The following is a 14,334-nucleotide window of genomic DNA, read 5'->3' on the forward strand; positions in this document are numbered from 1 at the left end:
TGAGCATTAGGAATGTAAGAAAAACAAGCAAGCAGCCTAATTATTGTGGTGACTACTTGAAAGCAAAAGAAAAGTTGTATAAACAGAAAGTTTCCCTCTGTCTGTAGAGTCTACAGAATACTTTCGACAAAAAATAAATAAATAAATAAATAAATAAAGGAACATGTCCACCGGTTCTCCAAACCTCTGATTACTGGAACTCATACGACACTTGGGGTTTTATCTCTTCTGATACTTACATACAGAATTAAAAACTAATATCCCAGTGATCAGGGCACCACAAAGGTTAAAAACAGGATCAATACAGAAAAATATTTTATTTGTGATTGTTTCCTAAGAAATGCCACACTACTTTTTAGAATAATTTTAGAACATTCTGTTCAGTACTTTGAATTTCAACAGCCACGAAAACTTTCAGACATACAGAGCTGGCTTCACAAGCCTCTTTCAACTGGCACTGCACACTGAGGATGAGACAGTTTAACAGTGACAATTAAACTCACCGTTTGTTTTCCTGAAACCTGCTCAAGACAATGCATTGCAAAGTCTCCTAAAGCAAATGCAAAGTATTAAACACTAATCAGGCCCGTTATAAAAAGCTATACAAAAACCAGATACACAAATATGAAGTTAAACAAAATGTTCAACTACTGCTGACAATCCTAATTCTAAATATAGTTTACTGCCAAAACAACATAAAAACAAAGTCAGATGACAAAATAGTCACTACAGACTATATAACACACTGTCAAACCCATATTCCAAAAAGGAGTTACTGACCATCAGAGGTTTCAATAAGTAACACAGGTTTAAATAAATTTTAAAAGGGGAATATAGTAAGAAGAGCAGGGTGTGTGACCCTTGTTTAGTTAAGGACTTTAATCATGCCTTCAAATATAACTTCATGTTAAATTTCTTATTTATTCCTCAGATGTACTTTACAGGGCATGCTTGCTAAGTGGTCATACCACAAGCGTACAAGTTCACTTGTGCTGCTGCATAAACAATAGTGCAAACTTGAATGACTAAAGAGGGCTGTTTGTGAGAAATCAAAATTCTGAATTTAAGACCTTGCACTAAACCCTGACTATGGAAAAAGTTTAGTCAAAAGCCTTCACTGTATTCCCACATCTTTCTGCCCTAATGATTGCTGTACTCTCTCAGAGGGCTAGTTTAAGTGGTTAAGCCTTTTGTTTTTAAACTGGGGACACAAACATACACCAGAACTCACAAAAAAGTACATGCTTAATGATCATTTGCTTGTTATTTTCATGATGTCCAAGGTGAGAGAGACCCTAGAACAAATGAGCATCCCCCCTGAGTATAAATGTATCCCTGTCTAAAACAAGGTCATTATGGTCATCTGAAAATCTAAATGGGAAATGAGTCCTACCAAATAGGATACAGCCTATGTTCCTCTGCCCTCACATCTCATTCCACATGGAGACTCTATTAAAGTAAGAAATAATTTGAACTGAAGTGGTTACTGTCTTTTGTGTTTTAATCAGTCACGTACATGGTGTGGACACAAGAGATGATTTTTAAAAGTTTTGGTTTTGGAGGTGAACCAGTGTATGCCAGAGTCACAGCATGACATTGCAGAGCTGAAGATACGTGTTTGATTGTGGAAAAATACTTTCTGTACAGTTCCTTTTGGGAAGGAGAGGGAACAGGACATGCCAGAAAACCACAACAAGTAGCATTTTTGGAGGAAGGCACTTCCTGACCTTAGCTTTCAGATAAATCCCAAACTGAAGACATCTATAAATAGAAGAAACAGGAAAAGAAATCAAGTGAGATATCAAATGTCACTTGTTTAAAGCAGAACTTTCCTTTCTCCTTAAAAGAAACTGTGACACAGTTTTCCTAAAGCAATGCACAGTGTGCAAGGAGCCATGTCTTACCAGCCTAGAGACTGGTCCGGCTATTTCGTCATTATCTCCTGGCTCATTTTACAACCAATTTAGAAATATTCTTTACTAGTGTTCATAAGTAACATTTAAACTTTTCAACATACTCAAGCAACTTACCACAGACTCTCAAAACTATTTTGTCACATTAAGGTTTATAAATTATGAAATGGTTCTAAAACTTAATAAGCCCGTCTTCTACTATTTTATGTGTTCTGCAGAGTTGGCAACTTTTAGATTGTTTCCTTTTGAAACTAAGATTACCCTGGAACAACCACGGTAGGCAAAGTTATCTTGAGAATGGCATTTCAGCAGCTATCTAATAGCAGAGGGGACAGGCCAATATTTGGCTGACAAATTTTGCTCTATAGATAAACAGCAACTTATGAAGCACTGAACACCACGAAGCTGTGGCCATGTTTGTTTTGTTTTTTCTTTTAATATAAAATGGAAACCTCATGCAGTAAACCAAGGTGCCTCGTGAAGTTACTCATGGCTAACAGAAGTAATACTTCACCTAAAAGCTATTTATGAAGGCTAGAGTAACCATTAGAGCACCTGTTTCAGACAGACCTCCTTTGTTCAAAAGAAATGTAAGGTAACTCTCATGCTGGAATGTGGGCCAATGTCAATAGCAAATCCAACTGGATTTCTGAAGGTTGTGTCACTGTAAACTGCGTTACTTTCGTCATGGCCAAACGTTCATTTACAATCAAGCCAAGATGGATTGTAAGAAAGTGCCATTATTTTCTCTTCAATTTTAAATTCGCATAAAATATTCATTCACATAAGAACATTAGACCTCAAACAGCAATGTTTGCTCAACAAACCTGGTAAATGTAGCAATCTGACATATGACAATTCTGATAATGACAGACTCAAAGTATTTGTACATTTTGTCTCAGAAGTGAAAAATAACCTGTATAAGGTACACTGTATTGCAATTTATAAATAAAGGAGAGTTTCTTTCCCACTCAGAAATAAATAAATGTGAAATAAATTATTAGCCAAAGCACTCTGCTCTAAGTGCTCACTTTGTAGGAAAAATACCTGAAGTAATGACTAAGGCACAAAATTCAAAAACTACTCCAATAGAGGTTTAGAAAGGGAGAAACTACAGAACAAACTAGTAATACAGAGGTTAAACCACAGTACAAGGTCAGACACAAAGAATGACTATGAGAAGGGAGAAGGACTCATAATTTGCCTGGGCATTCGGAAACACGCTTCAAAAAGAAGTATCATATCCCAAGACTCCATTTTCTTTGTTTTGGCTTCTTAGAACCATTTTACAAAGCTAACAGAGCGTTTTCCCCATTTTGTGTCACGTATTGCGTCAATCACATTTTCCAGCAATATCCTGTAGCCTAGAAGTTTTTCAACTACTAAAGTGATATTCCTCTAAAAGTCACCTTAAATTAAAGAGTTGAACAGAACTGTTAAAAAGGATTTAGGACTAGTGGAGACCAGCTATCTATCCATACTCAGTCTAGTAAAATACAAGCTAATAGCACTAAAATAAATGGCTGTCTAAAATAGAGCAGAGATGGAATATACTCCTCTCTTCCACCTTGGCAAACACCTACAACAGAGCTAAAACAACTATCACCCTTCCCTTGGCACTGTTACCACAAGCCATTTTTAACAGCTGAGCTGGAATTGTGGTGCCATCTGATAGCTGTTCAGTGGCCTACGACCAAGGAGCTGGCATCTTCCAACTAAGTCATCTTGAATTAAAACAAGGCATTGGTGCTAATTAGCAGCTTTCAGCAGTAAGGGAGAAGCCGTGACAAGGACGGAAACTCAATTACCCTCATTCCAGCAAGCGCCTGTTCCTGGTCAGCATGTAGCTGGCGGAGACACTTGTGTTTCCCTATCTATGGCATACGTGAAAAACTTCAGCGTTCGGATCAGACCACTGTGGGCCGTTCACACAGAGGTCTGACCTCGTGTGCTTTGTACAAATCTGTAATAAATCCATTGAAGACCCTCAATAAGTCTGATGCAGTATGCAGCCATGTGTACTATAGGATGAACAGAGAACACAAAACAACTCAGACTGAGACCCTCACAACCACTTTCCTGTACCTGAGAGTGAACACTGCCTCACTACCATCTGCTCAGTGAATAGATTTGAGCTACTTAGTTACTGCACTAATTGAGTTTGGAGGGAGACACCACCTGAACACCACTCATCATTAACCAGTGCAAAATCTTATTTCTTGTTTCATACTCAGAGTATGATCTATGAACTACACTCCCAAATACTGTTTTTCTTAAGATAATTTCAATCCATGGGCCGCTTACTGCTTTCATTGGTGAAATTACTGGTTATTAGCCACCCTCAACAGGAAATCACCAAATGTGTCATGATCAACTATATCATTTTGGCTTTCAGCATCTTGTTATGAATTTAACAACTGGGAAAAAAGTCCCACCACGTCACACACCTTTGCACACATTCTGCTTCAGCAGCATCCAGCACCTGCTTTCTTCTTCCAGTTTTTGACTCTTTTTGGAGACTGTGGTTCCTCCAGAGTTGAAGCATTCCACAGTTGTGGTCTAGGAATAGTATTCCCCAATTTAGTGTTCTTACAGAAACATTCCAAGGCAGATGGCACTTACTCACTCTGCTCTTCCCTTCCCCTTCGGCAGGATGGAAAGGGGAACTGGAGGCACAAAAGGTAAAGGCCATGGGTTGAGATCAAGAGATAAAAACAACTACATTTTAATTTTGCAGTTGACAGCATATAAAGTTCAAAGCTATTTCAACATAAAGCACCATCATACATGAACACAATAAAATGCCACAACTTTGAAATATCGACATAGCTATTTAAACTAAAGTCCATCTTTTTTTATTACTATAGCTATGGCACCTTCAAAAACTGCCTAAGCTACTGCACCCAAGGAGAAGTCAGCAATGAGGGGCCGTGTCCTGGCAGCACCTGCCTCTCCTGCAGCACTGGTGAGGGAATTCACTTTAAACACCCACAGCACCACCAGCAAAGGACAAAAGAGGTCTGTAATACTGCACAGACAAGCCTCGCAGTTCTAAACGTATCTAAATATTTACTGCTATGGATGCTGTGTATTCTGACATGTCTTCTGACAATTAGCAAAACTGGGCAGAACCGTTCAAATGAGTGCTGGTTACTCACATAATGCGATTTCTGCAAGGTCATGTATTTTGAGGAAACGTTCTGCGCGGGCGAGGGAATGGCTTCCTGACAAGATTCAGCACTTACCTCAAAGTCAAAACAAAAACAACTGAGGGACACATTTTAGGTATGTCCCAATGGATTTCACATACCAAATGGAAAAATGTGTATGTCTTAACTCGCATGCCGATAAAATTAAGTCTCATTTCTTTGTTTTGCCCCTAGGAAGAGAGCCCACCAGCATCAAATCTTAACTCCTATATAACAAATACAGACAAGATTCAGTATAACAATGCAAAAACAAAAACAAACCCCAGGTCATGGCATCTCCCCTACCCAATTCAGTGAATGTAAAGGTAGCATTAAAACCTAGGTTTATATTCCACTGGGGAAAAAAAACTTAGGGCAAGAAACTTCCTACAAAGTTTCTTTTGATGTTAATCCTCAGAACAAACAAAACCAGAAGATCACTCTCAAAAAGCATCTTGCACACATGCCCTTTAAGTTAAAAAAAAAAATCTCATTTTAGAGAATTCATCGAGAATAAATAATGTCATAACATTGCTTCCAGTTGACTTTTTTCATACTTCTAGACAGTGTTTAGAAATGGAGCAGCATATACTCTCTGAGAAAGGTTAAGCTGTTTCAGAGGTTCCCACACACAACCATAAGCATTTCTTTTCAATCTCTTGTATCAAAGGTCTTCACACCTTCAGCTGCACCAACAAAAACATCTGAAGCCACAATCTAAACCAGACGGAGTCACTTAAATTTTAGAAAGCAAAAACCCAACTACGCTATATGTCAAAAGTAAGATCCTTTTCTTCTGTTCAGCTAACAAGATTGTAGCACTTATCCTGTGTTTATTGTAGCCTCACAAACAGTTGGACGGGCAGGAATGAGGCAGCAGAGAACATCAGCAGGGGAAACAAAGTGAGTAAGCAGCTTTGGTGGGTGCCTGGCACCCAGCCAGCATCAGCCCGCTACAACTAGCTTTGCTGCTAAAGAAATACCATGTACCACAAAAGATTTCGCCTTTGGTTTCAGCTACTCAAACCTCAAGATACTGGTGGTACAGCCGTGTTTTCCCATCAACTGCTTACAAACCACATGTGTAACACTCTTTCTCACCCCTTTAAGTTTTATTTTTGTTGTAACAGGGCAAAAAGTGTGAATGACTAAATTTCAGATGGAAGAGGCTATATCAATATTTTTTCCCCAACTACAGCCAAAGTAAAATAAATATGGGAGACCAGTATCCCTAACAAATATAAACTAAAAAGCAAAACAAAACAACAAACAACTAAGGAAACAATCCAGAGGTAACAGGAACCACGTTCTCTTTTAGAAACTCAAAACAACTAAGTAATAAATGTTTTTATTAAGCAAAGTATATTTTAGCTTTAAGACATACAAAAAGCAAGCAAACAGAAACAAACAGTAAAGACAGTCAACAACAGGCATGCTCCACAAATGTGTCTTCCATGAAACTTAATACCCATTCCCAGGTAATATACACCAAAACCAGATGCTGTTACATTATGTTGTTCATGTTCACCAGAATACACACAAATAAGAGAAAAATAGGAAAATCATGCTGTCCATAGAAATATTACTATCAGAACATTCCTTCAATTTTTATCAGTGTTGAAAAGCAAAACCCTTTTTCACCCCTCTAAAAACATTTAAATATTTTATTTTTTTCTTATTCCTTCAGTGTTTTGCTCAGGTAATGATATGCATGCTGCCCTTTATTGTTGACTAGAATTCCTTAGAACTGCTCTAAATCAAATATTTAATCACTCTTACTCAGGTCAGACAAGACAGACACACACAAAGAAACACATCTACAGCTCTATGGGCGTAACAGAGATACCCAGAGAGAACAAATAGCTAATTTTAACTGCAAACAAAGCTGTAAGAAAAGCACTGCAGTAGGGCTCCTCTCTCTCCCTTTTCAAGAAGAGTGGTCAACTTCACCGACTTCAGAAAAAGGGAAGCAGAGCACCACTTCCATTTTGACACTTATTCAAATACTCCCCTTCATGCAAAATATAGCCAGCAAATTAAATCTGCAACACTGGCTGCAGCAAGCAAGGCGCGCAGGCTCAGCTGCCCTGCACAAAGCATCTTTGTAGAGCTATCTTTCTGCCAGTGCTCCTTTTCAATCCCCAAACAATACCTCGCAAAAATTAGATCTCCTACTGTGGGAAAGTTCCCAAAACACAAGCCAAAATATATTTTCTCATGAGGATACAAAAAACCCTCAATGAGGAAGTCAAAGTTCTTACAATGACTGTTCAGTGTACGTATAGTTATTCTTGAAACACGCTAACAGATTAAGTAGCAACATTCTGATTTAGAGAAAAAAAATATTAAAATAAGATCAGTAGTTCAACAGAATGAATAGCTACTGCTAGTAGTTACTACTCAGTAATTTGCATAAGCATAGACTTCTAAAAACTTTCACACATACAGGCTTTTTAAAACAACGGATATCAAGAAACAATAACTGATCAAAGAAACCTTAGCTAAGGGATATTGTAATAAGCATAAAATAAATGAATCCTATTTAGAGGTTACACTTAAATTGTCTTTTCTTTTCCTCAGGTACCAAGGGTTCTCCATGAATAAACAGATAACTCACAGGAGACTCCAACCTCTTACTAAAGAAAAACAAGATCTTGGGAAAATGCTCGCGTGTCCTTTACTTCTGCTGACCTACACTTTTACACCCAAGACACAAAAGAGCTATCAGTCCTTCTGGTTTCAGAAGCCCAACAGATGATTTTGCTTGTTCCTAGTTTTGGCGGAAGAGCAAGCCTATGCACCTCAAGTCTCGCTTTGCAATAATCCTCCTCCACCAAAGCCTCTCCCATGCACCAGTGGGTAGGTGAGGGTGGGTAGGAAGGTCCCAGCCCTTTGGCATCACAGAGGGTATAGACACATGCTCTGATATCTGATCTGAACAGCACCTCAGGAAGCACGGGGACAAAACAAGCTTGGGCTGAGTAGAAGATCCCTGGGCCTTGGGCCCAGCACTGCTCACTTCAGTACATTTCCTAGGCAAGAATGTCACGGAAAGGCTCGCAGTTTTAAGTGCAGGAAAGAGATTGTGTCTACAAAGACTGACAAAAACCTGCTCATAGGAACATACTCAGCCCAAAGCCCGGGCAAACGCTTCTGCAGCCACTGCAGGGCAGAAATGAAAAGCAAACTCTACCAAAGAGATAATTAATCAAGTAGGAAATTGCAGAGAGCTTATCGGCGCTACAGTTAAACCCTCACTTTCCCAGTTTCAGGCCGGCTCAGACACATACAGCTAACCGAGCTGCAATCTTCTGATGCAATGAGAAAGCACACAAGTGTTTAGGATAAGGCTTCCACTCAGATATTTCTATGCTATAGGTGAAGGCTCCCTGATCACACCGAGGTCTTTGCAAGAGCTGGCAAAACTCGTATCATTAAGATACAGAAATCTACTAATGGAGAAAGTACTAGCCCTATGACAGGGGAGAACTACTGCAAAAGAAATTAAAAAGTCAATATACTCTTGCCATTCTCAAAGCTCTTGGCCATGAAGATATGAATGCCTATGGGAAAATACAAACACACTCCCCCATCAGAAAGGAAATAAGCATACTCTCTTTCAAAACAAGCAGGATACTAAGCAGCCCATTGCAGTACATGCCCTTAGTTTTGAAAATGACATGAAAATTGACACCACAAGTTCAGTATCAAACATTCCAGGGCTGTTTCAACAGACTGAGATTAGAGAGTTCACAAGAAAATCTGAGCTATGCAAGGATTTTCAGCTTTACTTATCAGCCACAAAAAGAAATATTAATACAAGTAAGGTTGTTGGGCATGAAATAATGCTGCATAGTAATACTAGCTTGAGAAAAACATTAAGAGAAAAAAAAATGTACACTTATTTCCAAAACAGACTCTGGTTTTATTTCTGTACTAAACAAATACATTATTTGTTTTGTCAAGTAAAGGTCTCACTTTTTCCCAATAGTTCCTTTGGTTTTATGAAACACAACAGGAAAAATCCCTATGATTAAAGGTCTCTAGATACACTAGTACACTGTAACTCGTTTCATCTGTATCCACCTCCCCCACTTACAACCCAAGAGCCACCACAAGACACCACTTAACCTACAGTTTTTCAGGCACATTCAGGGTATGTTAACTATTTTGAACAAGTTTCCAAAACCCTACAGCACACAGAGGTTTGTTGGAATTTTTTTTTGTTCAGAGCAATAGCCTTACAGCTGACTTTACGATGGCAATCCTACTTGAAGCCCAATGCTGACCTGACCACCACCATGGGAAGCACAAGTTAGGAATCTAATTTTATTGGCCAAATGGGCTTCCCAGAAAGAAAGAGAATGTCCAACCTTGCAAAGTAAGGCTGCTCCTCAATAACCACATAACAAAGCCCTGAAATGCATTATGGAAAGACCACTGTATCAGTGCAACACAGGCAAATACCAGGCATCAGCTGTAACGGTCCTTCACTTCTCAGGGCTACCAAAAATCAGCAGAATAATTTAGCAACAGAACCAGTTCTCAGCATTATACTGCTGTTAGCAGCCTGATAACAGGGGTTATCTTCCTCTGGAAATGTTCACCTCAAGAAGATGGCAACAGAGCAGCATGCTGACAAGTAAAGAAAATCTGAATGCAAAACACAAGCTCCAAACCATTTTTGTGTTTCAAAGGAAAGAAATCCCAAATAAGCTCTTTTGAAAAAGATAATTTTAGTCTTCTAGTGCATTTGATATACAGACATGATCAGCCCGAATTTAAAGACTAAATATTCTTTAGCTAGACTCACATATAAAACGCTTAGTTTCTCTGATCCCATTAAACTACACAGCCTCGTATTTATTTTTTAAGAGATCACTGTGGCAAAAAGGAAATGTTCATTTCTGGCTTATCTGAAGATTGCACACAATCATGCTATCACTGGTTACAAGTATAAAAATAACACAAGTAGGGAACAAGCTGAAAGTTTATTTGGAAAAAGCATAGGTACATCCTATAATTAAACCATTTTTCCTCTCAAGTGTTCAAGAAGGGAGTATCTGCTTAACAACAGCATCCTGTTTAGATGTCTTCTGACATGAAATGACGCATCAGTATCAAACTAAGGGCTACTGTACAGTTCTCCCCTCCACCCAGAAGGTCTGGTCCAATGCTGTTACATCTCTGCTCTTCACTGCTGCTGCACTGAATTGCCTCGATGTACCACACCAGCAGCTTCCAGCAGCAAACCTGAAGCATCTAACATATATAAGGCACACACTCAAAAAATTTCTTCCTGCAGACGTCACCGCATGGCATGAAAACCGTGAACAGTATGCAGAGTTTCTGAAGCAACTAGCTCTTCACATACCATGCCATGCAAATGAGTTGTTAGGATAAAGGAAGGTTAGGGCTCAGTTTCTCTTGTTTGAAAACAAAAGCAGTCCTATTTTTTCAGACCGAGCTACACCAGTATAAAATTGCATGCTTTCTAAAATGGCCTATGATGCCAAAAAGAACTTGTTTTGTAAAGACTTAAAGCTGTAACAGTCCACGCAAGAGGACATTAAGAGAGAAAAGAACTAGATTGCTATTACTCACAGCTTAAGGGCATAAAACCATTTGTAATTTATGAACATTCAGAAGTTAGATTCCCCAAAGTAGTTACATTAACTTCCTAGTTCACATCTTCAAAGAGACAATGAATAGTTTAATACATCAATTAAAGGGAAGAGTTACACAATAGGCATGTTAAAGTACAAGCCACATATATATCCTTCTCTTTTATTTTTCATTTTCTTTAGCCAACATAACATTGAGTTGTGATTTACAAAATTCAAGAACACTCTGTAAAGGAGAATATATCAAAGAGATATAAAGTTATGAATCTACAAAAGCAACTGCAGAATACACTGTTTAGAAAAAAAATCAATCCAGTCCAAAGTTACCAAGAGATTTTTGCATGATAAAAGTTCATGCCAAGTTAAGTTTGCTTTCCCCAACAATGTTTACCAGACCTACTTCTTGAAATTGCACACACTGGCTATCATTCTGTCACTCCTGTCCTCTGAGCCTGCAGTGAGGGCTTGGTGCCAAATTTGCACCCTGACAGTCCAGGGTGAATAGTAACGCCACACAGATATTAACCTCATCATGATTTGGGAGAAGCTGAGCCCCAAAGAGTTTGTTAACACAAGTAAGAAGAAAATATGCTACTAACATACTTCTCTTGCTATTTCCTGTACTGACATGAATATGATAAATAGATTTTCTCTTTCCAACCCTCTCTTGACTTTAAAGAAGCCTCATGACTTCCTAAAATTAAACAGCTATCTTTTGGAGATAGCTTAGCAAGGACAGGAAAATACAAGTAAAGAGACAATAAGTTACTTTAAGGGAAGAAGGAAAAACAAGGTCTTTGTACCTTTCTATATATTTTTTCCTTTTTACGTACTAATGAAAGATGATATGCATAAGCACATTTCTTTCAAATTCCAATACTGCTGTAAAATAAAATCAAACTTCCTGAACAAAGAACCAACAGCAGAAAACTATCACGCACAATTCCACATGAGCCATTTACAAAAACATGGACCAAGTTTTCTGCTGCAAGCCCAGTCTCCCCAGCAGCAACAGGAGGGATGTTCAAGTATTTCCAGGGCTAACAACACATTAGATGTCCCAAATATTTCGTCTTATTTGTGGATTATTTTGGGCCAGTGTCAGTTTCATGGATTTAAGGGTGGGCTTTTTTTCCTGTGGCGATTGCCACAGCAGGCTCCAGTGTGCTGATTCGGGGAGTTTTACAGCACTAACACAGCCCTGGTGTTCCCAATTTAGCTCTCTGCTCCGTGTCCTTCACTGGGCTTTATCTCCGCATTCGGGCTGGAGTCTTCACTGCACCATTTCTCACTTTCTGCCTTTTTGTGATTCCTGATTATCCCTTCTAGGCAGCAAGGCCAACTGGCAAGGACATGACAAAGTTTAAGAGTTCACATGGCGCAGGTCATGCCACAGGGGGAAGCTCCATTCCCCAAACACAGCCTGCCTTGGTGGTTTCTGAGTATCTGCCAGCATCTCTGCTCCTGAACACCCCCCATGCTCCAGTAACCACGTCCTGAGGCTGGACATTGCTGCTGGGCTCCCCCAGCTGGAATCTACACCTCTACCAACTGAAGCTACGAGTCTGCAGAAGAGTGTCTTCCCCAGGAGAGAGCACTCAGCCTCCTTCAGCTTTCACAACACACTGAAGGGCTGGGTCCAGCACTGAAGGAAAACAGACATTTGGAAAAGGTCAAACAAGGACAGAGAAACAAGTTTAGCACCACAAAAACATGTTCCAGAAGCAGCTTCCTTTTATTTTTTTTTTTCTATATAAAAAAAAATAGAGTTGCCAAAAAGGCATGCCACATACGATGCCTATGCAGTCAGGATGTTTTTCCATGCTAAGTTTTATTTTCTCACACACATTCCATGAGCACGGGGATAAAAATAACATTACCACAATGACGTATCCATAGTAGGAGGAATGACTTACGGGTGCTGACCGAAAGTCAAGGTTTCCTCTTTGCCCCAATTTGAAATCATCACCAGCCAGTCAGACGCCTGCCAAAACAATCACTAACAGCATCTCTTCCCCAAAACCCCAACACAGGGACTGCTCAGAGAGCAGGACAAGCCTTTAGAAAATAGGACAGATGGCATTACAACTCCGAGCAAAGTAACTCCTTGTATCATTAGCTATTGAACCGCGGCTTGATGCGCGGATCAGTGTAAAGCTTATTAGTCTTTGGACAGTTGGCAGCAACAGCCACTGCAGCAACCGCTCGGGAGCAGAAGGAACTCATTCAGTTTAGTTGTTTTTCAGGTCATGTTAAGTCAAAATGTTTCTGTACGCACTCCAGTCCCCAGCTTAACCTTTCTCAGCCTCTCTAAGAGCGACTACACTTACAAACAGCTTCAACCCATACACTCCTCTGACAAAGAGGGCTCCAGGAGCCCGGCGCAGGTATCTAAAAAATTCCTGCCTGGTGCCATTGTGTAAGGATTTCACCCTACTTTGGAGAGCGAGGACTTGCCAAGAATACCACTGACCTCAGCCCCTACATTATGAAACAGCGCTGCCAGCTCTGGCCAGCGATGTAAAAGTGGGGATTGAATTCAAATCCTGAGACATCCCTACTCCGGGGCAATAACAAAATACACGCACCCGCACACAGGGGGAAGAAAAAAAAATAAAAATAAAAATAAAAATAAAAATGAAGAAGAAGAAGAAAAGAATGGAAAAAAAGAAAAAAACACACCACCGAAAAAATTATACTCCAAGTTCATTTTCTTTTTACAAGAAGAAACCTTCAAAACAAACCCAGCTGGCGTTTCTCCCCAAAATCAGGGAGCAGGAGGAAAGTTGTGGCGTTAATGCGCGCCCTCCCTTCCCTTCCCTTCCCGGGAGCCGCCGGCCGGGAATTCCGCGCTGGGAGCCCGGCGGGGGCTGGGCAGGGGCAGCGCTGGCCGGGGGCTCCGGAGCGGGGCCGGGGGGCTCGGGGGGGCTCCGGGCTGTCTGTGCGGGGCTGTGCGGGGTGCGGGAGCCCGGGCAGTGCGGGGAAGCGGCGCTTACCTGGGCGCTGCGCTCCGCCGGGTTCTTCATGACGGCCTGGCGGAAGCTGTTATCCACGTAGGACGCCATCGCGCCCCTGCCGCCGCCGCCGCCGCCCGGGAGGCGCTGAGGGAGGGCGGGCGGCCGCGGCCTGGCGGAGCGCGGGGCGAGGAGCGGGGCGGGAGAGGCGGCGGAGGCTCCGCGGGCTCAGCAGCGCCGCCGCCCCTCAGGAGCTGCCGCTGCAGGCCCGGCCCCGCCGGTGGCGGCGGCGGCGACAAGGGCTCGGCGCTCCCTCTGGAGCCGGCTCTACGCCTCCCGCCGGCCCGCTCCGCCGCATCCCCCCGGGCACCGTCCTCCTCCTCGCCGCCGCCTCCTCCCTCCTCTTCCTCCTCCTCCTCCTCCTCCCATCCGGGCTGGCGGGGGGCTCCGCGCCCGCCCCGGCGCTGGGGAAGTTGCCGGCTGGGGAGGCGGGGCGGCGGGGCGGGCCCGGCGGGCGGGGCGGGGACGGGGCGGGCACCGGGGTCCCCTCAGCCCGTGGGGTCCCCTCAGTGTGCGGGTCTCCTGTGTCTGCAGGGTCCCCTCAGCCTGTGGGGTCCCCTCAGTGTGCGGGTCTGCTGTGTCTGCAGGGTCCCCT

At 41.7% G+C, this 14,334-nt stretch overlaps 1 protein-coding gene across 5 annotated transcripts in view; it reads right to left on the bottom strand.

Annotated features, from left to right (window-relative positions):
* RAPGEF2 (Rap guanine nucleotide exchange factor 2) overlaps nt 1-13,829 on the bottom strand; it is a 180,940-nt gene extending 167,111 nt beyond the window's left edge. For all 5 annotated transcript variants that reach the window (XM_083860976.1, XM_083860974.1, XM_083860975.1 and 2 more), the window contains exon 1: nt 13,722-13,829. In XM_083860976.1, the coding sequence (XP_083717102.1) occupies nt 13,722-13,790 (69 nt within the window). In that variant the 5' untranslated portion in view covers nt 13,791-13,829. The remainder of the gene's footprint in view (nt 1-13,721) is intronic.
* Nucleotides 13,830-14,334: the final 505 nt, after the last annotated feature.

The sequence above is a fragment of the Zosterops lateralis genome (genome assembly GCF_965231275.1).
Source record: "Zosterops lateralis genome assembly, chromosome: 5".
Lineage (NCBI taxonomy): Eukaryota > Metazoa > Chordata > Aves > Passeriformes > Zosteropidae > Zosterops > Zosterops lateralis.